The sequence below is a fragment of the Hesperophylax consimilis genome, chromosome 15, assembly GCF_061612785.1.
Source record: "Hesperophylax consimilis isolate HC1 chromosome 15, BYU_Hcon_1.0, whole genome shotgun sequence".
Classification (NCBI taxonomy): Eukaryota; Metazoa; Arthropoda; class Insecta; order Trichoptera; family Limnephilidae; genus Hesperophylax; species Hesperophylax consimilis.
Window position 1 is genome coordinate 28,355,534 of NC_142850.1, and position 27,831 is coordinate 28,383,364.

A 27,831-nucleotide genomic window follows, 5' to 3' on the forward strand; every position below is an offset into this window, starting at 1 on the left:
CGTTTTTGCAATCGGCGCCTACATGCTGTCATGGCTTGCATTGTACAGCTCAGTACTAGGTACCTGTAAGCTGTCAAGTCTGATTGTTCTAACATCGGTATATCAGAACTGAGTCATTGTTCAATTCATAGCCGCCTTACTTATTCCTAAGACCAAAATCAAAAATATGGCAGCGAAAACTACGATTTCATTTCATTGAGCCAGACCACTTGACACATTATACTTTTCAAGCCTTATTTGAATGCGCGCGCCTTACTGACTTCCGGTCACTTTACAATTGAATATCGAACACCCGGAAATTTCTTCACTTATGGGCATGGCGTCATTTCCGGCCAGACGCGTAACCTCCTATAACTTATCCAGGAGACGGGTCAATGAAAAACACTTCTTTACTTAAGGATAAACACTAATAAACTGACAAATAATTAAATTGAAACTTTGTTTGTGACCACAAATGTACCTAAAACCTTTTAAAACTTTGCTACATCATACTAAATCATCTTCTTCCGCTATTCAAATTTCTATGGAGGTCCTTGTCTCGTTACCTGATTTTGACTCCTCCATATAAGTTTATTTTTTATTGGTTAAGTGAGGAGCTCCAGCATTCTTATTTGTTATTTTACCTATTGTGTTACGTTTTGAAGTCGGAATTGATATTTGAAAAATATCAGCTAATATTCAAGTAAAACATCTACAAACGACACCCAACTTTCGTTTCGCTAAGTTAACGCCGTTTGTCATTGATTTTCTCTAAAACAGGTCCTTCTGCCGTCAAAGATCTATCTAAAACACAATTTATTGTTGTTCTTACGTATTCACTTTACCATAGCCATACAAAATTTGTTGTTTGACTCATGCAAACCGCATGCAATGCGCTAGTTAGGTTTAGGTTAGCAGTTGTAATCAGATAGCTGGGCTTCGTTCATTGTCTTAGTAGTCTTGTCCTTCCCATTTTGACACATTAAAAATTCATGCAAGTAAACCATTTCTTTTATTGATTAAGATATGAAATTCTTGGAAATTACTGTGTTTTTTTACGCCCAGCTGGTTTTAAACATAGATTGACCGGTCAGTGGTTGAGTGGGCATAGCGCTTGGGTCTCACCCGAGCGTCGCGTGTTCGATTCCTCGGCTGGCTAAGTCCTCCATCACAACACAAGCAACATTTTCGGCTTTCTGTGGTAGTATTAGGAGATTTTCAAATATTGTTGGGTTATTCGTATCCTGGGAATGTTCGTCTTTCTTTTAAAAAATTAAAAAAAAAAAAAAGATTATAAGAAAAGAATGAGATATTTAAAATATTACAAAAGGTTTATAAAGCAAGAAGTAATTTAAAAGTGATAAACTAAACGTAAAACACTGTTGGTAAAACATGTAAAAAATAAAATAGAAACTGAATAAATACTAGAAGACAAAACACTAAAACTACTTGACCTACACTACCATAATTTATAGCATTCACCCAAAAGCTGGTAAATTACACTTAATTCTATATATGGAGTAAGTAAATATATCAATAGTACCCCCATACTTGTTGCCCAGATCATGCAACCTATTGGTTAGTGAGTATGTCTGATAGTTGGTTGTGTATGTGTTGCAGAAAAATGTTACATTTTGTCTTGTGTTCCTCGCCGGTATATGGATTTTTATATAACGATTTGACAATGGTGCTGTATTAGTTTCGTATCGTATAATATGAGGTTCAGCGATCTTTGTGTAACATACTTGTCTATATTGAGATTCGTTATCTAGAATATACTTAACACCTGCAAATCATAAACTGGCTTTAGTCGACGACTCATTATTATAATACAAGAAGATGATTTTTGTGCATTGTTTTTAGATGGCTTAAATCAAATTACACACAGAACACAGCTTTGTTTTCTTAAAATAGGCACCATAAATCTAACAGTAATCTTCTATTACAGCATCCTCGAGCTCCGCAAGGAAAAGTCCAGAGACGCAGCTCGCTCCCGGCGCGGCAAGGAGAACTACGAGTTCTACGAGCTAGCCAAGATGCTGCCCCTCCCCGCGGCAATCACCTCGCAACTGGACAAGGCATCCATCATCAGGCTCACAATCAGCTACCTGAAGTTAAGGGACTTCTCCGGGCATGGTGATCCGCCCTGGAGCCGAGATACCCAGCCTTCCAAAGCCATTAAAGGTAAGATTTTGTTCATATTTCACCATCACATACTTTGCTTTGTCTTATTCTGGGTGGGAACCCATTTATAGGCGAACGTGCATTCAGGCGTCCCTATTCTATGCTCCTACAGCGGCTTCTGTCTGAAAACTAGTGGCTTATTAATGAGCGGACACACACTAAGAAGCTCTTAGAATTGACAGACGATGTGTAAGCGATCAATTGAAACCGTTCAAGCTTGGAGAAAAGAAATAGTTGTTTAGAATATGGCTAAAGACCTCATTGACCAATTAACTCCCTTTTAGTGTCTAAAAGTACAAGTAAACTGCCAATGTATATTAGAGTGAGTGTATTCAATATTAATATGATATCTTAGTAAACAAAATGTATATCAACGATAATCAATCTTAAAAATGTTGCGTGTGGCGTTTCTGAATGCCTATTCATGGACAATATATAATAATCGATTACTGCAACGGCATTTATGCCAGCCTTCCAGAATATCAAATTGACAAACTTCAATCAGTGTTTAATGCAGCAGCACGGCTCATAACCGGGGTTTCAAAATATTCGCACATTTCAGAACACCTTTGCAACCTTCACTGGCTCAAGTGCCCTAAAAGAATCCAGTACAAACTGTGCTGGATGGTGTTTAAATCCATCAATGAAATGGCCCCACCCTACATCTCTGAACTATGCTTCCCGGAAAACACTGGTCTGAGGCAGTCAACGCTTAGATCAGCAACATCAGCAGCTGTAGGCAGACTGATAGAACCTATGCGCAAGCCAAATACTAAGTTTGGTGATCGCGCTTTCGGAGTATCTGGGCCGAAGGCTTGAAATAAACTCCCTCCGGAACTAAGATCCATAACAAGTCCAACAGAATTCAGGTCTAAACTAAAAACTTACGTTTTTAAGCTGTCGTACCCTTAAATTAAATATACCAATCCTAAGAGAAAGTCCAGTTATATTCAATTTTTCAATTAAGTCCTAAATCCTGTATCTAAATTTCGCCAATAAACAATTAGATAGTGTTAATTAAGTGTTAATCTCAAGTGACCTACCAGGTAAGTATTGTACTGTATATTTCCTCCATAAATAGTTAAGTAATAACATAGATCACTGTAGAAATGTATTATAAGTTTGTACAGCGCCCTTGAGGTGTTTTTGCACAAAAACGGCGCTATACAAGTCATCCAAGTATTATTATTATTATTATTAATACCCGCCAGTGGCCAGCGTTGCTATCGTAGGGTGATTTGTAAAACCATGCTCAGAAAATCAAAGTAAACTAAGCCTACGTTGACCGTGCTAGGGTCCTTGGAGACTGGAGACTGCTTGTCGAAACCAAAGAGGATTTCTTTTTTCACTTTTAGTAACTGATAACGGAAACAGTTTTTAAAATGTACGAGTTCACGCGTGTTTTCTGTGTGTTCTCCTAATTTATAACTGTGTTCCGCGTATTTATTGAAGCCCCAATTTGAAGGTACACTCGCATATAGTAAAAAGCATAAATTATTGCATAGGTACTAATAAAAACCACCACAATCCCATGATTATGGGTGGAGCAAAAAGAGGAGTGTGGGCCAAATTAGATTTAAAATGCCCGGTCCTCTGTCATTCACTGTTCACATAGTTAATATTGACTCAATTTGTTTACCGAGCGCTCTCTCCCCTATTCACTCTTCCACAATTTGATTTACAAAGCAACCGCCGAGAAAATATAAAAGAAATAAAAAGGGATTTGATTGAGACGACGATATAATAAAAAAGAAAAACCTTGAAAACATTTTCGTATAATGGAGTCAATATAATATGTCTATTTCTGAAGCAGTAACACCTATTATATATCTGAAAAGACTTGTTATAAAAAAATAACACCATTGTACTAATAAACTCAGTTTCGCTAGCTCTTGAAATCTCTCAAAAACGTTTTATACATATATTTTTATGGTTGATGTTATAATAATTGTATCCAATGTGGTCCTTCGAGGCGGTGCACTACGTCGTGTAATATTTGAAATCGAGCCGCTATCAATAACAGCCCTTACGTAGATGGCGATAAGATTTAAATTTCCGCTTAACACTATCCGCCTGTTTTGATTTATACAAGAAAAAAACATGGCCAAAAAGTGCCTTTTATTTTATTTTGTGGATGTTCTGGGATAAATATTTAATTTTTTTCCGATCATTTTATAAATAACTTAATTTGCCACATTATACAATAAAATCATTGCCGAAAATTGGTTCGTAAGTAGGAGATATTGAACCTTAAAGCAGTTTTCATAGGCCTTGTACATTATTTTTTTTTGGCTTATAAAAAGACTTATCTAAAAATACTCGATTATTTCAAAGGCTAAGATGTATTCTACTCGCAGTATTTAATTTAAAGCATCTGAATTTCTAGGCGACCAAATTTTCAAACCAAAAACACATAATTTTGCATTACTACGTAGTGCATCGCCTTAATTAAAACTGATGTCGAGTGTTGATGAAGACTCAGTTTTCAATAAATTAACAGTATTTCATGTCAGTAAGTCTTTTCCATGTAGTTTTGAAACAAATTAACTTCTAATTAATTAATTACTATTCCGTTCCTCGGTTTACAATTTTGTTTACTTTGTATCAGATACAACTGTAAATAATTTAATTCATTATTGTTCCAACGGCTTACAGATGTATTTGCATAAGTACTAAATAAATAGGTACCAATCAGGTCTATTCTGTTACAATCCAAACATCCTCAACTCTAAATAACGAACCAAAATCCAATCACATTTATAAATACACCCCTCACAATCGTACGACCATATTATATTTGAACTAACTTTGTGCAAAACCTCAAATTGTCAATTCACCCCGTTAGCGTGGAGTATGAAATCAAATAATCAAATTTGTTGAAATTTAAAGTTGTGTCATATTTGCTGCAGTGGAGCGATGGGTCCTCGGGAACCACTGCGATTAGGGGCGAAATGATCGAGTTAGTCGCACCCCTGTCAATGTGCTGCAATAACTCAGTGCGTGGTTACTTGTTGGGGTTGATTAGGTATTAAAAAAATGTGGTTTGATGAATGGTCAATGTTTCAAAGATTATTGGTTGGAAGATGGTTTTGGACAAGATTTAACTTCATCGAAGTTTTTATTCTTACGGTGCCGTCTACTATCGGAGGTTTGCTTTCATCGCAGCTACCTGTTCAGGTGGTTAATGATTACAATTGATATTTCAACTGCGGTTAATAATGTAAAATGTACATCATAGTTTTTGTCATACTGTTCCTTGAATATTCAGTGAGAGACTACCATTCAAAATTAAAACGTTTTTAATGGGAATACCATACAGGAATCCCAACTGCTCCTATCTGAAGCCAGTGAGACTATATCATCCCCAATGGAGTTATATTGTGAGGCTGGTGGTAGTGGAGAGGGAAGGATATGGGGAAAAGGAAGGTGGGAAAAGATCAGATCCGGTCACCAAACACAGCTAAAGCAGTTTCAATTCTGAATGATGGTCTTTCATTAGGGCTATACTGTATATTATTTTTAATGAACGAGCCGTGAAATAAAAAAATAATAATAAAAATTTGAATTGAACCCGGATTCGTAGTTAAAAGCCTTACCCTTCGACCACGGAGTTCAAGAATTCCAAGAAGTCCAGTGATCTGAATTCGGTCAGTAATTCTCAATCTTTCTCATCACCTCACCAATTTTTGGCTAACTATATATTGTACAAATAATATGAATTACTGTGATGAATCTGATTTAAAATCCGCTCAAATTATCCTTTGATATAATATCTTTACGAATAATTGAATTATAAATAAAGCAAAGTTAAGCAACGAACTCCCTGTGCACCCTAATTCCGATGAATAAACAGAGCACTAACTTTGCGACAGCCGATTGGCCTTGCATACAAATCAGCTAGATTCGTCACCCATTATCACAGGATGATTAGGATGTTTCGATCTAATTTTAAAACTTCAGCAAACTTTATTACATTCCAACTCATATTATCCTGGTTGGGTTTTTCTTATTGAAATATTGAAAATTATGCAACAAACAATATGACAGCTCATCTTATTTTTAAACGGATTAATAAATTATATTTTATTATACTGATTTATTTTTGGAGAATTATGCTGTGTTGCGCTACCTCCTTCTGTAGCCAACGTTTGTCCATAAACACAATTGTCTAGATGATGGACACTGTAATGCCATCCGAAACGTTGGCTAAAGAATCAGGTAGCGCAACACGGCATTATACCCCAAAAATAAATCACCATCATACTTTTAGTAGGTTTGATGAATATTTTCAGCTCTATAGTCAAGATGGAAATAATGATTGGATATTGAAAACGGTGCATTTTCATGCAGAAAATTTCGATTGAATTTCATAACGGTAGAGAACACAATTTAAGAGTATTTTCTGCTTCGGACAAACTGATCATTATTAATGATTCCACTTGATGGGTCCTAGGTAATTTTGTAAAGTTTTTTTTAAATAGTTGCTTGCTTCTAAAAGAACCAATTTCAGTTCACAAATTTCACGAGGCCTCAAGTTTTAATATAAAGGCGAGTTTTTAGTGTAACATTGACCTCCGAAAATCGAAAATCCTTTCTCGAAATCGAAAGGTTCATAAAGATGACCAAATTTTAAGGCTTAAGAAAAACTTATATTGGCCCTTTTAACAGCCAAGTCAAAGAAACATGAGTGTACGTCGTGTGTATCTTTCTAAAGGATTTAAATCAGTGATTTTATGTCAAATTGTAACAATTTTAATAAACCCAGTCATCTTGTGAACCGCAAAACCACCCTTAAAGTATCTTCCCTTTGCACGGCGCTAATTCAACTAACTAACAATCACGCTAACGATACCTTTACCAGCCTTGTTACATCCATCCCTCCCCATTCCACTTGTCCTTACCAACCACCCCATTCATTCCTCAAACCCAAAGCTTGATTCAATTTAACACGGTGCATATTTAAATGGTACAACAATGAAATTATATCATTAGATTATTTACAGGCTATATAATCATATTAGTATGTTTAATTAGTAAGGGATTCTTTGCGATCTCTTTGTACAAATGAAATAATTTTTAGAATATTGCTATGGTCACATTTGAATCAATTGATTCATTTTTATATTTTTTTTGCATAATTAATCTATCTATCTACCTTTCTGATATTTAGATATATTCACAATTCATGAAATAGAATTGTTATAAGTTATAATGAACACTATAATGCTAATAGAAGTTTGCTAATATGAACACGATATGAAAAAAAATCAACAGTTACGCGAAAACAATTATTTTTCATAAGGTTGCAGACAAGTAGACAACTGAACAATTACGAACTGATTATTTACTGTAAAAATATCGAATCTCCCTAAATAAGGAACCCAAAATTCCTTCTATTTAAAAACATGTAAATCACTGTAACTTGGAAGGCTGGTATGGTTACCACTGCCCAGAGAAAAATCTTTACCATAAAGCTATTCTATAGGTCACCTCAAGTGGTTCACTACGTTTGGTGACTTAGCAGGGGTGCTCGGATTCATGGGGTGAGGATTATCCAAGTCTTGGTGGCGGATGTTCCTACCCATCAGCTGCGTAGCGAGCGACTGGTTAAGGGAGATCCTCTCACCTCTCAAATCGGATTTTCGGAAAACTGAACCCCACATTTCTACACACCTCTTATACCTTTTTCCTTCTGTGGATGGACATCCTCTCATTCCTTTTCTTAAAAATACTCTTCACACTGCATCGCAGCACAGATGACGTAGGCCTCGGGGGAAAATATTTTCCGCAGGGCCTCTTGTTAATGTAAAAAAATGTAATGATTAGATGGAGTTAATGTAAAAAAAATAATCCAAGTATGCTTATAAATATATCTATTTACACAATGAAATTAATTTTTTTCAAGAGTTACAAACTTCCAATTTGAGTCTTCTCTTATGAAAATCTGTGTTCTAACCCATCGACAAAATAAATGCTTTTTACTATAATATTTTATATTTCCTTATTTTTCCCCGTACGAAAAACAAAATCCACATATTAGCGGAGGGAAACATGTTAACAAATAGTTTTCTATTTTCCCGGCTGTCCGGCGAACCGACTGATTTATCTTCTGTCTAATATTTCATAATTTCTCCGTTGGAGCCGCCCTACAAGGTTCATACTAGCCTTATACAATCCTATACTTGCCCCATGTGTGGTTCTGCCATAAATCTTAAGACAAATTCTCAATATGTAACCCGGACACCATGTGTGTTGCTGGAAAGACAAGGTGATTTTTTTTTATTCTACCCTATTTCTGTTTGTATTTCGGAAAACATAGATGGGCTCATCTGACCTGCCTTGTTTTACAAACCAATAAGAAATAAACACGATGTTAAACTGTTGTTTTTGTGTCACACTTATACAGTGAAACGCTGATATTTTTTCTTTATTAGAGTCTATAATAAAAAAAATAGAATAAAAGTGATAATTTTTTTTTTATATTATGGCCCGAAAAACACGGTTCACTTCTTCTTGAATCGGTTCATGTTGAGGATCGTGACTTCCACAACAATTTCCATGGTGGATAAGGCTCTTCCACTCCTCGCGATTCTGAACTGCGTGGAGACCCAAGGAAAGTCAGTGATCACTCCAATCACTCCAGCACATTGGTGACATTCTTCTGCTTCACCTACCAAACACAAAATTTAAAAAATATTTTTTCTCGGGGCCTATGTCATCTTTGGGGAGGCTATATGGAGGGTATTTTGCGGGGGAAGGAGTGAACATGCTTTTGGAGGGAGGAGATACAGGCCAGTGACCACGAGTTTCTCCAAGCTGGACTCCACAGTTTGACAAGCAATTATCTCAAAATACACTGTCCGTTTAATATCTCCTACACGCTTATTACATTTGACGGCCTCCGCGGTCGAGGGGTAAGACTCTCGACTAGCGATTTGGAGGTCGCGAGTTCAATTCCCTGCGTGCGTAACTAATTTTTGTTTGATTAATTTGTGTTATTTCACAATTTATTCATTAAAAATAATATATAGTGTATTTGCGGCACGTTCTAGAGTGGAAGATACTCTCAGTATCGCCCTAGTGTAAGACCAACATTCGGAAATTAAACTTTGCTTGAAATAGCTTTAACGGTGTTTGTTGACCAGTTTTGAATACCCAGGTACTTCATCACCTTCCTCCTCTCCATCTCCTTTCCTTACTATCTTCAGCCTCACAACATACCCCTATTGGAGATGCCATAGTCTCACTGCTTCTAAACAGTTGGAACGGATTTTTGCATGGTATGGTACTTGCGTGAAGTGAACATAAAAATGTCATCGATGTGATGGTGCCTTTGTGTGCTTTAAAATGTTACTTCTATAAAAACAGAGTTTTATAAAAAAATGTGCTTAATACCCATTTTTCTGCTCTGATTATTTTATATTAATTATATAATTTTATGAGCGGTAGTTTGAATTCACAGAGTTTTCCACTGTCTGGCCTTCGTATGTTTGCTAAAGTTATTTGTAGGTAGATATTATTATATTAATTTCCTGATTACATTACCTTCGCTAGTCCGCTAAATACATGCGAAACAGTTCTTAAACCGATTCTGAAAGCTAGTCACGTGATCGTAAAGTTTAGCTCATAAGTTTGCGAAACCGTAAAGCCGGCTTTTGGATAAAACACAAGTCTCACCTTGCCACAATGCCCGAAGTTTAGGCGCCTTAAATAAAGTTCGTTTTAGTGCTAATGCTTTAAAAACTTCAAACATAAATAATAATGTGTACATGTAGGATGTTATTATATATGTAGCGTATTGCGATCTCATTGTTTAATTATATTCCAACGCAGGGTTTTTAGCGAGAAAACATGGTATTATCCCATTGGGTATCTCACTTTATACGCTAAACTGAGTTGTTTGCTCTTTAGTGAATTTTTACAATTTCATTACCTGAGTAGGAACTATTTATTTAGAATCTAACGTTAGGCGCTGGCAATATTTATTTATTCCTCACACTGGGACGCATGCACGTACGACTGCGTTACCCGAACTAGCCAGCACATTTCAAAAACCTCTTCATTCTGTTTCCAGTGGCTTGAGCCGTAACACGTATTTCCAATACTCTATGAAAATAAATAATATGTTATTGAATTTCCTTTACGTTTAAAAATATTACTAAATGGCATTTAGCCAAAATACTAAATATGTTTAAAAAACAGATAGAACCTCGTTGCTTTGAAAATCAGAGCAAACAGGGTTCTATTTGATTACTTTTTCCTTAACGTTTCTGTAAAGTAATGATAAATAATTCAATTACAATATGTTATGTATGTCCACGTTTCGTAATTTCTGAAAATAAAAATTGAGCTTTTTAAATATTACTAAGCTGCTCATGAATTGTAAATGAAACCTTGTTGTCCTAAAAAATAATTTTAAATGTTTTACATAGAACTTTTTTGCAGTACACTTAGGATTTTCTATGGACTTATTTCTTTAATGGTGTTTCCAGTAGTTTCAAAATCTATGTATTATCTTTTCTACTATTTTTTCATCTTGCAGTGAAAATTAGTTTTTTTTTAGTGTAGGTATTAGATCTTATTTGTCTTATAAAATATAAACATGTGAATAAAATCTGTATTTATATACAAAAACCTAAAATGTATTCACTAACCTCCCCACATCCTGAAATAAAAATTATTATTATTATTATATTGTTCACCCTTCAGGAAGTGCGTTTTTTTTTTAATATTTTCCATCTAATAAGGGACTGAAGGCAGAAAGAAGGGCTCATTTCATAGCACTGACTTTGAACGCCGTGTGACTCTTGTTCAATATTCACTTTTACAGAAAACATACTCAAATTTATAAAAGTTTTGTTTAAAAATTATGTTTCATAAACTCTTCGTATGATATTGTGGCATCGTTCTAGTCTTTTTAATTTTGATACAAGAATTGTATAGAATAGACATACGTACGACCACTCTCTTGAAACTACTATACCAACTTACCTTTAGATAAGTAGCTAGTAAAACCATTAAACACAAATAGGTACATTTTGTAATGTACGGAATACCCAAAAAGTTACCCACCTCTCAAACGGAAATTTAGCATGCAGGCTTGTGATCTAATAATTTAACTTGATTTAATATCAAAATATGAACTTAGTTAAGTGGCTGCTTAGTATGACTTCAATGGGGGTGATTCAAAAGAAGCATGAATAAGTCCTGCCAGCGCAACGGTCGTGGGACAGGACAGCTTGCATTTAAATTTCATTCAAATCCTGCAATGTTATCCTGCCGTCATCGTCTTGGTCGAATATTTTCATGTGGCAATACCGTAAATAAAATAATAATACAGCAGCGTTCGTAAGCAGAGTCAACTGCTGAGAGCAGGCTTCGACCGCGCGAGCAGAATGCTAATTCTCTCTGTCGGCGGTAGGCACTTTAGTTCTTGCTTATCCGAGCTTTGTTTCCTACCCGCATTCTGGCAACACCGTCATAGACAATTCTCAAGACGTATCCAGAAACAAACGAGAACTCTGGAACGAATAAGTTCACAATACAAAAAGGGCATTATTTTACAATTCTAACAAAATCACAACTTGTGTTGGGTTAGTTCCTTGTTAGTTAGGATGTTCAGTTTGGCTTTTTGTTGTGTGTTCAAGATTTAAAGGACGCCATCTTTTTTTAATTTTTCCCACTTTGTGAGTTGCAGTGCGCCACCGCCAGATCGTGAGATTTTAACAGATCTGTTATTCATAGAACAAAGGTTTCATTAATAATATAATAATCAAAGTAATTCTGAAATCATATTAAACACAGTGACATAGCTCTATTAATTAATAGTATTTATGCCCGCTGGGTTTCGCTTTGACTCACTTAAAAGCAAGGCTTCAACAAACAATAATCAATAAATATCTACCTATATTATTATGATCATGGTGTTTTATTGAATTTACTTAATTATTATCGTCGTTATGATCTTTCAAAATGAGGAAGATAATGGTTTTAAAGGGAGATGATATGTCAATACTAATGAGTACTAAAAACGATAATTAATAGGCGTAAGTGACTGTTGTGAAAACATTTAATAAAATACGACTTATTTAAATTAGAGCAAAAGTATCTCGACATCAGATTGAAGTAGCATCTAATAAAACATTGTGAATTTTTTCATACATATGGCATCAAAAATTATAGGATAAAGTGTGTTTTTTATAAATTTAGAAGCATACTTTTCGATTTTTTCTGTATTAAGCGAATTTCATGCAATTATAATTTCAACTCGGCATCTGAATAGAGTAACTAATAAAATAGTATATGTTAATAGTTTAGAAACTATTCGAAATAACCTCACTTTTCCAAGACGGGAATTACGGCTGTCAGTCTGCTGAAATGCAACGTTGAGAGATCTTTCGGAGCACAGTACAGACTTTTTTTATTAATACCAAATAGAATTTGAGCTCGTATAGTCTTTATTCAATGTGTAACTAAAACACAGTTTAACGGTTGGGTAGTGTTTTTTTTTCAAGAGAGGGAGGCAGCTGATCTAAATGAGTAAAATAAACTGTCCGTGAGTTGTTTGAAGTTTTAAAAAAGCGTAGTTCAAACGTTAAATAAATATAATTTGACAACTCGGGCTTTGAATATCAAAAAGAGGTCCATAAATAATTGAATTGGATGACTCATGACTTAAAACAATAAAAAATGCACCGCCAATATTCATTGCGCATTTCTAGTATCAATTATAAAATACTTTCTTCGTGCATACTTTTGAATATGGCAAAGAGATCAATTAAACGGGACCATTTAACCGCAACAATGTCACCAGCGAATGCATTAATTGATCGGCGATGTGGATTTAATGATACATAATGTCATTTGATTGATCTGGTTGACTGCGTTGAACCAGTTTTTTAGGAAACGCGCTGTTACAAATATTCGTTGAACACTCAGAACGAGACTTTACAGGAATAAGTCACGTTACATGGAACTAAGTTATAACAATTCCAGTTCTAATTCACGTCAGATGTGAAGACATTTTTATTAAATATATCGCGAAAATTAATGAAAAAACAACTAAACTTCTTTGAAATGACAACCGGTTTCGGATGAACCCCTCTTTTGACTTGGCAAAAGTTAAATGAATATTAAAAAATATTAATTTAGTATTCATTATAAAACAATATTGTTTGTAGGTAGGTAGGTAATGACTACATTAAATTACTTACTTTCGAAGGGTGTTAATTTCGTCTAACCTTCTTGAAAACAAAAATTCGTCAGAAAAAAAATCACACACGCCTTTTCCATCTTAAAGTTTTCTACTTGAACGCCTGCATATTGGTAAAATATCTCTAGAATTTCCCTACTACATAATTATTAATAAGATAAAACATTGATTGATAAATTATTGTACGAGAGAGACAGCATGCAGGTACCTATGAAAAGAGTATGCAGGGTTGTCCCATCTCTCTTCAAAATCATACAGTTATAATCGATTTTTGTCGTCACGATAAATTAGCGGCCCTTATTGATAAACATCAACATGAAGGTTGTATCGATTTGCATTGTTACAATGAAAAATGCATAGCAAAAAAAATATTAGGATTTTCATGGAGACGTGCTTTACTGGCCTGTAATCCCGTTTTTAACTGGAATTTCCAAAATCAGCAATACATTTATCTCCGTGCACCTGTCGTTGTGTTAGTGACATTTGTGAAAAATATTTACATCACAGTTACACCTTAATTTATACTTTCAAGGACATTACAATTACAAATCACAAAAGTATTGACATTAGTTATAGATGAAACAAAAATTTGTTTATTTAATATTAAATAAGGACTTCCCTATAACCATTGATTAATTCTTAATCCCGTAGCTACAATTAAGGGACTTATTTTGAATTTGTGGGCACGCGTCCTACACGTAATAAATAATGCCAATTAAATAGGATATCCTTATAAGGTCAAAGATGGAAGGAAGCGGAATCACATTGTTTCATCTCGAGGTCATTAAAGCCAGATGGATGGACGCTTGTCAATAAGATCTGAAACCATTATGCAGATTTATCAATAAAATACCTTAACCATCCAACGTATACGGCCTTACCGGACAATGGACACTGAAGAACTGATCACGGATGGTATGCAAACTGTGCCGAGACGGTGACACTGCTAAACAAATTCATTAAAATCTGCATTGAAAGAGTTTTATTATTTTTTTTACATTAGCTCCACACGATCTTTAGGGATGCTGGGTAGTGGTTTTTTAAGGAAAAGAAGGAGTTATGAGGGGTGGATAGGAATCTGGGGGTCAGTGTGTCCACGATTATGGGATGTTTGAATTCATCCCTACCACTGCGGTGCAAGGCAAGAGGTAAAAATATCTCCCTAAACCAGTTTCTCCAAATCCAGCCCGTCATACAATTGGTGGGTGTAATGTATGCCAAATGTGGTTCTTAACCTTCTCCGTGGCTACGCCAAATGTATTGGTAAGACCAGATTAGGTGGTGCCAATGTGGTGTAGAGGCTGGAGTATTATTGAAGCGGGTGAAGGTCGTACACAATAATGATACGTGATCTTGCACTGATATTTATTGGGGAGCTGCTTGTAACAAAAGAGGCACACAACTAACGTGCATCGCCTTTTATAAGATCTTGCAAGCATTCCATCTCGCTTGCACTCATCCACTTTCGTACAGACATCACAGTAGGTAGACGCATCCGTCGCCAAGACTTAAACAATCCTCATGAACCCTGGCACCGCTGCAGTCACCAAACGTAGCGATCCACTTGCATACGGCAGAGGTGTTGGTCATCCAATGAATGGTCCCCGGAACGGCAGTACTTATTCCCGCCTCCTAATTTGTAACACGCACCATGTATACAACGCAACTAACAGAAGCAACACGCTAAGATCTACTTTTTGTTTATTTTTATATTACAGATTCAAATCATAAAAGAATAATTTAAAACAACAATTTACTGTAATATGTGGACGTCAGAAGGGATACGACACATACGTAGTGAGGTCTTACAACAAAAATAATTACTATAAAAATAATTCGTAAAAACGTTAACCTAATTAGTCGAAGTTAATAGTAGTTAGTCCTTCATAAAATTGCACAATTAGTCAATTAGTAATGTATAATTAAATCAAAATCTCTTTGTAAATACAAATTCAACATGGTTCAAAGTCCTGGGTCATATCAAGCTATTGGAAGCTTTCGATAAAGAACACTTTTTGATTTGATTCATAATAACACATTTAATTTAGTTTCGGTTGTCTGTTCATTAGTCCTGCATGAAATCTGGTTCGATGAACTAATATTTTATTTGAATGTAAATGTCATTTTCAAAATTGTAACTGTTTGTTTGAAAGTCGATACACGCCAAACGCGCGCCCAACATTTGTACACGGTTGACATATGTCACATGAGAACGGGTCGCTTCTACGATTCGTTCTTAAGTTCAACAGCTCGGCTGTGGAACGAACTGCCGGCCTCTGTGTTTTCTCCCCCCTACAACATGGGACTCTTCAAGACCCATGTTCACTCCTTCCTCTCCACAAAAAGACCCTCCACACAGCATCCCCAAAGATGACATAGGCCCTGAGGGAAATTATTTTCTTCAGGGCCTCCTGTGTGGAGTTAGTATAAAAAAAAAGAAATCGTTAGTTTTATATTAGGTACCTACCTAAAATACGAGATTTTTAACAGAAAATTATTTTATTTGTAATTCAGAAGTTGTTGAGATTTTTCACAGGGTACATAATTGATGGTAATGACCTTAAATCTGAATATAGAATAAATTTTCTTTATTAGGAAAAAATACATTTCATTAATTATGTCCTATTATCTACTGCAAATATTTTATTTACAAGAAAACACATTGTTTTTATCGTTAAATAAATATTACTTATTTAGACTGATTTAGTTTTGTCATCGGTGCTTAAACAATAGCTGTATCGTTTTATTAGTTGTTAAATCAATCGACAAATCTGAAATAATTTTTAAAGCATTATAAAATGGGCAAAAATAATGTAAAACTCAAAATAACATATTTTCTAGAAAAGTGTTTTGTTGTTCAAAGCAGAACTTATAATTTATATTCGTCTAGGATCTCCGTCTCGGCTCAGAACAAAGTGTATTTATGATGTACCTTTGTTTGTAATCTGATCTCATGTCAGAGACACTCCGAGATGAGACTGGGAAACTGGGAACAGTATCCCTATCCTCCCCACTCATCTGGACTCAGTCAATTGAAAGTTTTTCTTTCTTCCCCACAGTTTTCATCTCGATTCATGCATATTCATGAATTATGTGACGACTCATCTTCAGATACATTTATGCAACCTGACAGATACCATACGACTTATCTCTTACAACTTGTACACGGATGTCTAAGAGGTAGTAAATTTAATTATATATCTAATTTTGGTCGAAAATTAGTAATGGTCGAAGTATTGAAACTTAATAAAAACAGCCAATATTTTTAGTGTTAAAACATTGCATCTTCTAAACCTACCGTCTTTAAGCCGTATATTTACAAATTGTACATAATAAATTATATTTTAAGTCCCACAGGTTACCTAGCACGATCGATCGATAAAGGTTTTGTATATAATTTTTCATCGTTTCCGAGCAGGAGAGCAGATCGCCAAAAAACAAAAAAGAGTTCGCAACCAATAAGTGTTCTCAATTTATTCAATAATAGCCTAGAATTATTTCTATGATGGCAGATATCAATATTTTTCTTAGTGCTAAACGAAATTCCATAGCAAAATATTAATTAATTTACAGTATCAGTTTCCAGAGGATAACAGAAGTGTGTGAAGATATGAAGCAATATATGAATTTGAATGAAACAAGATGTCAGTGCCAAGATAAAGTTGTCCGGCGATCCATAATTTATGCCCACCCCTGCTGCAAAAAGGGCGTAGTGGTTAAATACAGGGTTTTCTAATAAGAGGTGTTATTTTGAATAGCCCGCTATTTCGGTAGATGTTACTTTTAAAGTCATTTTTTGACATTTGACAAGTAGAAACTACGCCATTAATAAAAATGGAACGATACACGCTTCAACAACGCATTGAAATGATTAAAATTCACTTGAGTGAATCAAATGCAAATCATCTTGAGTGATGAGATCCATTTCCACCTCGGTGGCTTCGTCAATAAGCAAAATTGTCGCATCTGGGGCTCGGAAAACCCAAGAGTTATTGTTGAAAAGCCTCTTTATCCTCAACGTGTGACTGTTTGGTGCGATTTATGGTCCGGCAGTCATTGGACCTTACTTTTTTGAAAATGAGGCTGGAGCAACAGTTACGGTGAATGGATTGCACTATCGAGAGATGATTAATGATTTTTTTTATGGCCGGAATTGGATGGTATTTATCTAGACAGCGTTTGCTTTCAACAAGACCGCGTTACGTGCCACACAAGCAACGAAACCATTGGAAAAACTAAAAAAAAACACCTCTTATTGGAAAACCTTGTAGTTAGTACCCATTGTTAATTCTTAAATTACTTTCGTACTTTTTTTTATTTTTTTTTATTTAGTTACTTTTTTAAATAATTGGGTACATTTTTGTATGGCACATGAAATAAAATATATATATAAAATTAAAACAGATCATTGAAGTCCTCCTCACTAGGAGATCCTGTGCTGAGGGGGACTATATATGTTAGTATACGTTTTCAGCAACTAAGATGATGTTTTAAATATATTAGCTAGTTCTTCTTCCGATATTTCCTTAAGCCAAGATTTGATGTCCTTAATGTAGTTATTTTTCGTTTTCCTTTGTTTGATGTTGAGAGGAAGTTTATTATATAATTTAATTGCTAAAAGTTCAGAGTTTCTTTGTCCAAAGGTAGAATTACATTTAGGAATATTTAGCATGTCTGTTTGCTTGGCTCTGGTTTTATGATCGTGAGAGGGGTTTGCCTCCGGTTTATTTTTTAAGTGATGAAGTAGAATATACTTAGGTACCAATGTTGGGTAGTTGTTTTCGTGTATTACTATTATGCTTTTTCTTCTTAGAAGTTAATCAAAATGTTACCATTGTAATTATCTAAGAAGGAACCATCACAGTACATTTATGTAGGCATTATTATTTTCTACGTTTTTTTACCAACGTACGTGCTACGCGTGGACACTTCTTTGTCTAATAAAATCCGTGACAATTATTTAATGTGCGTAATCCAGTGACATCTTTTGAGCCTTTATGGAAGTTAGTAAACTTGAATAAATTTTCATCTCGGCGGTAATGTTGTTAAAATGAAGACATTATTAACACTTAGGAATACAGTCACGTTTACTGAAGTAATTAGGCCAGTTAAATAATCTCGTTTAGTTATTCGTGGAATCACACAATACTAGGGTTATACTCAACAAGATGAAAGATTCATATTTTCGTATTTAGAAATTTCTTATACCTAACTCACAAATTTTGTACTCCAAATTATTTCTAGAAAAATATTTACATTGTGGTTCAATTATTAGCTAAAACGAAATATTAACATAGCTAATACCAAATAAAATTCAATAATTTATATTAAGACTTGTCCTTAATAATATCTTCCAGTTGTAATAATATGTACATCATTACGTTCATTGGTCAAAAGCATTGTACGTTTTTTTGTATTATTTATTATCGAAGAACTGGTGAATTTAATATCTGTGCTATAAGTTGTTATAATTACATTTTCTACAAACAGTCAGTAATATAAGATAGAGCTTTGGAAAAATATAAATACGTACAGCGCCCTTAGGATGATTTTACGTTACACGACATTAACGTAACCCTAAACTAATCTACTTTCTAACTAACTACGATATTTACACAATTTTTTTAAAGCTCAATGCTTAAAAGTTTTATATATTTGACACTAATCTTGTGTTACATTTTACCAATGATTAGAATTATCCGTTTTCCATGTGATTTCTATGAATAGATTTCATCCAGCTTTTAGATTGTAGCCTCCAGTTATTTTGATTAATAATTTCCTTGACCACATGTCGTTCAGGCAACTATGCTTGATTAAGAAAACAATTGACCAGCGGGTCTCATAATCCTTTAGGATAACTGCTGATCCTCGGACCCTTGTAGAACTGGCCGTGTGGTATAGTGCCTTTGGGGCATATCCGGTCAGCATTTAATAAGATTTCTACAGAGACAGAAATGATAACAAACGGAAATAAACAACGTTAATTAATTTAGTAAATCAATGGAGTTGATTCATACGACTTTATTTAATAAGAAGCTAAATTTTATCAAAGAATTGAATAGAAAATAGTGTGTTTGAATATAATGATGAATCATTTATTTAACGCCGTTTTCGTGACCATATCACCTCTTGAGCGTTTTACAATTTAATTTATAATTTTTATACTAATAATTAATAACTGATGGCCATCGAATATAGAATAACTTATTTCATATATACAGCTAAGATTTATTATTAAATTGCAACTAAGATTTATGACTAGTGACCTAAAACGCCTAAAACGAATACAAATTTATAACAAAGTGGGTGTAATGTTTTTAACATTTGGCAAAAATATTCTTAAACTAGTTTAGATTTTCATTTTTTGTAGCTTCTTGTACATGAATCTAACTTATCGATTTAGTAATTGATTCGTTTGCTGTTCGCATAATATGCACCTCAAAAAGATAAAGCGATTATTTTGTCGTCATCGACTGGCCATCTTCTGTAAATATCTAGACAGCAAAAACATTCTTATTAAAATCAACAAATATCGATGTGCACCGCTACAAATTCAAAATGATTCACATCAAAGAACCGAACTGTATACCAGCAATGGCCAAAAACGTATAAAAACTTACACACATGTAGCGCAATGAAAAGTATCCATTGTCTGCAGTTGAACTGTGAACAATGCAAAAAGGTCCATTTAATATAGGTAAAACACAATTTGATGTCTACTCTGGAATATTGCAAGCTTTGGAAGGACCGACTCTACAAAATTTTTTCATTAAAAACAATTCTGTTATTGATTTGAATTTAGGATGTGATGAAATTAATAAAATCGTTGATAGACTAGTCTATCGGGGACAGGAGACAAACCACGTTCGCGGAGCGGGAGGAAGCATGACCGTATCCCTTTCTGTGATTTATGAATGAATCAATCTGGCAGTATACAGGCAACTCACATTGTAATATCACCATTTAGTTCGCAAAAATAAAATGTGCTAGAGAATTCTAGTCATTTTTTTACAATGGCGTGCAAATTGATGGCTGCTTAAAAAAATTAACTACATTTTCCAAATCGGGTAAACAAAAGATCGCGCTTGTTTTCAAAATAGAATATTTTGTTACACTAATTTAGTTAGACTCTTTTATAAGTGAGTTATAATTTACCCACTTTACTCATTTGTAACGTCGCTACGCTAGTCGGTTCGGTTAAAAACGAATATTCAGATCCTGTTCATAAAAGTCCCATAATAGACAGGCACTGCAAGCCGTTGCCTTACTTTAGCGATCTGGTTTGGTTATTTCAATGTGCGCTCCTCAGCGCTCAAGGTACGACTGATGTCGTGGTTTTTTCTAAGTATTCTCGAACCCTCCTGGAGCCAAAAATATAGTCACATGGTTTGCCTCCAACTTGTCGAAATGATACCCCGATTAGGACAAATCTATCAATTTGGATATCTATGGTCGATTCTTTATTTGAAAGAACACTGAATGATTCATTCTGTATCACTGTTTAAGCAGTCAGTGAGGGGTTAACATCCTCTCCGTTATATTAATCCCTTTAACCCTTCAACCGCCGAGGGGTGTGTACTGTGTACTGAGTGGGTTGAAGGGTATTGGCAGGTCTTACCCACCAACTGATTACTGATATCTCATGAATATATCTTACAGGGTCTAACGAGTGCGATACGATTTATAAAATCGATAGTCATTATTATGATAATAACGAATCGTTCTCTGTGAAAAGTATATATAGAGTTTTATTGATTTTAACAAACTATTTAATTACTGTCTATAACCAAAGATACGCTTTAATAGAGTAGGCAGCGGGAATGCGTACCTCCGCCCCGGAAACCATTTATTGGATAATCAAAACCTCTGTCATAGGTAAGTTATGTTTGGTAACTTAGATGGGGTATCCGAGTTCATGGGATGAGTTTTGTTTAGGTTTCGGATGCGGATGCGTCACCCACCGACTGCTTGGCGGGCCGGATCACGAAGGACTGATTGAGAAAGGCTTTTTGACTTTTCCAGTAGGACTCTCCTTACTCCTAACCTCCACGCAGCATCCCCTTAGAAAAAATGTCTCTTCAGAGGCTTCTGTGTAGAGCAAATGTCAAAACAATGCGTTTAAATTTTTTTTTTATAAATTGTTAGTTTTCTAGGAAAGAAAATAATTTTATTAATAAATTATTAAATCTTAAAACGCACAATGGCAACCTACGACGTTTTTCTTGAAATTGACAGATTCCTCTAATGTATTTTATGAGTTTCCTTTCGAATTTGCATACAAAGAAGCATTCGTTATCGATAAAACAATGAGAAGTTTTGCTCATTATTCTATGAAAGTTATTAGATACTAGCACACTCCCGCGAAAAATCACGGGATATTACAATTGTACGATATGTGAACCTGAAAGTATTTATGAAATATTTGCCTTGGAATCACAACATTGCCTTTGACAAAAATACATATTACCAATTATTTTTATAATGAAACATTATGTTTGACATCAGAATTTTGCCTTTTTAATGAACAACATTAGTAAACTTGAAAAATCACCAAATTTGTAAAAATTAAAAACAAAAGAAATATGTACACATTTTATTTATAGAAAATCTAATAATATAATAAATAAGTTTCTGATTGTAGGTAAGTATCTACTTTACCGCTTGTCGAAATTCACAATCATTTCCAATTTTGAAGATTTCAGAGCAAATTTTAGTTCATTGAAGGTGAATAATTTCACGCACCGACAACTGAATTTAGTATTTTTTCAGTTTTCTTATCGTCAACAATCAAAGGTTTTTGCATACACCTATTAAAAATTCAAAATTCAAAAAACGTTTCTATTTTATCGGTAATGCAGAAATCTGCAAAACAAATTAATTTATGAAAATAAAAGTTATGAATTTTGTGTTTAATAAACTTCCTGATTTAATCGTAGCTGTAAGGACCACTACGCCTTGAAGATAATCAGAAAAATAATCCTAAATGATATCACTCGACTGTAAGCAATTTCATCGACTGGGCGGTATTTGGTTCGGTTTAATCCGACATATTCCGATACTTGTAAGGGGGTGCGAATAAGTTGGAGAGGAAACTACCCCTTAAGACTTCATTATTTTCCTAGCGAAGGGTAAAAGTTGATTAAGGAATACCGGACTTTTCTCTAGCTATTTGGACAAAGCTCGCCGGACCCTCGCTGATGGACAGACACAAAAGCTTCAGCAGAAAAGCAAACAACTTTGAGACAAGATGGGAATGATTGGGAACAGTGCCATCTTTTAAGAGACGGACGCACTAACTTGTTATTTTTTATGTGAATATCGCACAAGAGTGTCAACTGCTCCCAACCGTCTGGAGATAGTGAGACTATGGTATCTCCAATTGAGGTATGTTGTGAGGCTGAAGGTAGTAGAGAGGGGAAGGAGATGGGGAAGGGGGAGATGGGGAAGGGGGAGATGGGGAAGGTGGAGATATGGAAGGGATAGATGGGATAGATGGGGAAGGGGGAGATGGGGAAGTACTTGGCTATTCATATCTGGACGCCAAACACGGATAAAGTCATTTCAAGCAACTTTCATTTCTGTACGGCGGTCTTACACCAGGGCTATACTAAGAGCATCTTCCACTCTATTTATTTATTTATTACACGCCCTGGTGGTCTTTCTTTAAAAAAAATACAATCATTTTGTATCAGAGTAAACACTTAAAAATTAATACAATAAAGTAGAATGTAAACATAGTGGCAAAAATGAATCCTCACGCAATTGAATTTAAAAGATTCAACAAAACAAAATAGTAAAAGCGGAGAAGTCATATGGGTACATAGGTCTATTTATGTCTAGAAGAATAAAAGTGATAGAATATACAACATTTATACTGATTAGTTTTCAAATGAAATATATCACAAAGATCAGAATATTTGTTTCCGAGATTGTGAAGTCTCGGAATCGGAGAATTTTGGTAAGCTAGTGTCCTGGTGTTATTGAAGTAAAAAGGTAAGAAATGTCGGCATGATTTTTTTGGAACATGGATATTGATAGATTGAAGTAATTCGGAGTTCTAATTAAAATTACTAATTCTATTAATTTAAACTAGTGTTCAATACTAAGTACGGGTTGTTTCGGAGAATTTGTTTATTTTAACGTTATTTACAGGTTCTGTGAAAGTCCCATTCATGTTCTGTTATTATATCATAATAGGCTAGTTGCTTGACTGAACTGAAATAATAACAGAACTTGTAAAAATCTTTCACAGAACTTGAAAATTAACTTTGAAATTTGAAGAATTGTTCAAATTCTACTGTTGAAACAAACATTTCACAACATGTTTTCAATTGAAACCATGTAATTTGCATGTATTGCGAGTTGCACATTAATTTAGTTCAACATGAAGAAAATTCTACATAAATTCAGCGTGTCCACTGAAAAAAATGAACGTTTTCACTGTTGAAACTAAATAAATCAGGCCAAAAAGTAAACGCTTCTCGGAACCAAATGTTATTAAGTGAAATAATTCAAATTTCATAGAGTTATGATTGATTCGCTGTCGTCAGGGGCACCGTGGCGCAAGAGACGGAGTAATTCGAGCGAGAAGCTCTCATCTAAAAGCTTGCTCAAGTTCACTTTCGACATGTGTTCTCTGTTTTCGAAATTGATGCGGGTTTTTTATGAAAAGAGATCGGAAGACGAAAATGAAAGAAAAAAAAGAATTTTGTTGAAATGTTTTCAGATTTTGACAATTTCAACCGGATAATAATTATGTTATTTTCAGTTATATTTAAAAAAAATTTAAGATGTATTGTTGTGAATGGAATGTAATTTTAGTGTAAGAGGAAGGTTTTAAGGTAGTAGTTGGTAGGTGTAGATACATATGCCTATCAAACGTGTCCAGATATGTCCATCAGACGTCATAGACTATCAGACGCGCGCCGTTCACTTTTCCGAGTACGTAATAATAACATGATTTTAATAGTGCTATTTCTCTAAAATATCTCCGGTTTAAAAAAAGTAACAGTTCAATAGAGCCGTGGTACGGAGCCGTTCAAATACGGCTCATCAAAAAGAGCTATCTCAATTGAGCAGCTCATTCATGAATGACTCATCGCTAGTAGTTACCCACTATAAAATATTTAATATCTGTTAATTGTTTCATCACTACGGCCAATGTACTGTTTTGTTTCTACAATATAGGTATATTTTATATATTTACTATTTTTTAAAGAAAAACAGTCATTCCCTGGTTACGAATAACCTGAAAATATTTCAAATTCTCCAACTACCACTACAGTAAGCGTATAATGTAGCTTGTGTCGAGATGGAGGACTTAGCCAGCCGAGGAATTAAACGCACGACGCTTGGCTGTGACCCAAACGCGATGCCAACTCAGTTATATATTTATTATTTCTTAAAAAAAGACAAACATTCCCGGATTACAAATAACCTGACAATATTTCCAAATCTCCTAATACCATCACAGTAAGCGGAAAATGTTGCTTGTGTCGTGATTGAGGATTTAGCCAGCCGAGGAATTAAACGCACGACGACGCTTGGGTGGGACCCAAACGCGATGCAAACTTAGCCACTGACCGGTATATATACAAATTTATTGTTTAACCCTTAAGTGATGATGTGGGTCCACGGATAGGATGTAAATTTTGTTCACCACGTCACTTAAGGGTTAAATATATATTTGTTTATAAATTTAATAAAATGATTCAAACCACAAAACTCCATTCCCAAATACTGTTCGCTTACAACAACTACGCCATGAACGATAATGTTTATATTTTTTTACTAAAATAAATTATTGGTACGTTACAAAAGAACTGTGCATGCAACTTCAAGCGTAATTCGATGTTTCTTCATGGCGTTTGGTTTTCATCAGTTTCAATTCTGGTCCATGCATTGTACAACGTTAAATATACATTAGGCTTTTGTATGGTATTTCTTCATTTGGGGCAACCTTGCGCTTTTCAAAAGTCAATTAGACTGTTGCGTATTTAATAGCCTTAAATATTAAACTTTTACGTATTAACATCAAAACCAATTTCGTTGTTATTTCATACTGTATTGCAGCGTGGAATTTTGGATAAACGTTTTATGATTCTGATATTACAAGATTCTAATACAAATATTGTTGTTTTATTGCATTAAACTCCCATTTATCCTTATTTATAATTTAATATATTAACATAATATGTGTTTAGAGTCGAGAAATCATGACGTACCTACCTATAAATTGATATATAACATATTGGCTTTTTTCACAATAACAAATAAAGATTAGTCACACATTTTTTTCAAATGACCTATCACACTTCATCGCTAGAGCTGCCTTTGATAATAAGGAATAGTTATTCATATTTTTTACATGTTTTGTCTATCATTTAGAACCTGTATTAGTTACTAGTTTAACTACCCGACAATTGAATGGACAGCTTCATTGCTCGTGATAGAAATTAAATTGGCAACAGAAAAAAAAGTTTGGGAAACCTACAAAATTCATCCAGAAAAATCTGTGCAAATTTAATATTGTTACAATATACTGTCAAATTACCCATCTGGTAAAACAACATATACTTATTTTTACTTTAAGTTTACAAAGTGTTCGTATGAACATACCTTTATATTTTTTCCACTGGGTCAGCTGATCTATTTAAGATTTGAAATGTGAGGATGGCTGTTTTATTATACAATCTCGTTCATTACTTGCAAAACTAAATGAATATATTTTTTTAGTAATTAGAATTGCTTTGTTCAAAAAACCCTCCCAACCAAAAGTTTCGCGATATGGGCGTGGAACACGGTGTATAAACAAATACACATCTTTCCATGTAAAAAAAAACGTTTTGTTATAAATTTAATTTAATGTCTTTATACCATTTACTGCGAGCATTATGAAATCCTTTACTGTGGTGGCATTCTATATTAACGTATTACCATACAAAACAAATAATGTTATGATATGAGATGTGATAATAGATCTAGGAGTAGAGATGAGACTAACCCCAACACGTGCACACGTGCACCAGTCTAAATCTCTAATAAACCCGCACGTGGATAATCTGCCGCCGAGAAGTGCAACGGGTACAAGTTAATTAAATTATTATTTTTATGGAGATGTGCGACGGTAAACATTCTTATTAAGTTTAATAAAATGTTCCGTTTATGGCAGTTTTTATATCTCGCTTTTATTGTTTTTTTTTTAATATGATTTTATTATGTAGCTACCGCAGAGAATTGTGTTGAAAAGGGTTGAACTTTTTTCTGTATGTCTTACAAGAAGATTGTTAAAGGATTCTGAAGAAAAATGTTTTAAATATTTTGATAGAAGTAATAGGGGTCATCAGTAGCTTTGATGGCATGTTGTATTTGTCTTATATTTAATGATTTGATTAGGATATATTTTTTATTTTTTTAAGGGGGGAGACGGTTTACACGTAGTTCCCGTGAGCACTTAGGCCATGGGCCCATTGTGTTATCTCCCATTTTACCTCAATCCTTTAAAAACAACCCAGTGCCTTTAATAGAGTTCACCAGGGTTTTTATATGTCTTTTGGTTCTACTGCATGTCTCCCCAGGTATCTGAGCCTAGTTCCCACCAGGGCAGGACATTGGCACCATAGGTGAATTGGAGTCTCTTCATCCTCTTCACATTTCCTGCATCTATTGGTGTTTTCTACTCCCAACAACAGCATGTGTCTCCTGAGATGGCAGTGTCCCGTTAGTAGTCCTACCAGTTCCCTCAGCGAGTTTCTGTCCATATAGAGGAGTTTCTTGGTTCGTCTAGGGTCTAGGGTCTGCTCCTTTTATGAGCACTTTGGATTGTCTCACTCCAGGTGCCCTCTCCCATTCTTTGCAGTGCTGGGATTTGACCCACCTATCAATATGTAATTTTTTGTGGCAAGCTGCTACTCCTACGGCTGACTCGGATCCTAGATTGGATAATAAAACATTATTAAAATTAAAGCACAAAATATTTTAGGATCTTTCCACACACTTTTATAGTACAAAATCTTGTTAATTTTTCGTATGTATTTAACTTGTTATCCTTTAGCTATAAACCCTTTTGAAATCCACAGAACCAAGAACGTATAGATATAGATGGTAGGAGATAAACACACCACCAAATTAGTGAGTCTGCCCTCCGCGTACGTTTTATCGCCGGGACAAATTGTAATAAAATATCGTATGATATTTTGCCCGGTTTGCTTATTACTCGACTGTATTGTGGGGTTTGGGGTTATTTGTTGGGATATTTACTTGATTTGAAAAATTGGCAGCTACGCATGTTGTATTACTTACTAAATATTATCGAACCTACCTAATCATGTGTATTAGAATATTTGTCTTAGTGGTAGGTATATATTTTGACATTTTAAATTTTATGAATTTTTTGCAATATGTTTGAGGGCCTTTATTGAAAGCCAAAAACGTACAGGACAACAACAAAATAATGT

General features: G+C 34.6%; 1 protein-coding gene across 2 annotated transcripts in view; it reads left to right on the forward strand.

Moving 5' to 3' along the window:
• trh (PAS domain-containing protein trachealess) overlaps nucleotides 1-27,831 on the forward strand; it is a 490,370-nt gene that overhangs the window by 406,715 nt on the left and 55,824 nt on the right. For both annotated transcript variants that reach the window (XM_089640096.1, XM_089640097.1), the window contains one exon: nucleotides 1,928-2,163. In XM_089640096.1, the coding sequence (XP_089496222.1) occupies nucleotides 1,928-2,163 (236 nt within the window). The remainder of the gene's footprint in view (nucleotides 1-1,927; nucleotides 2,164-27,831) is intronic.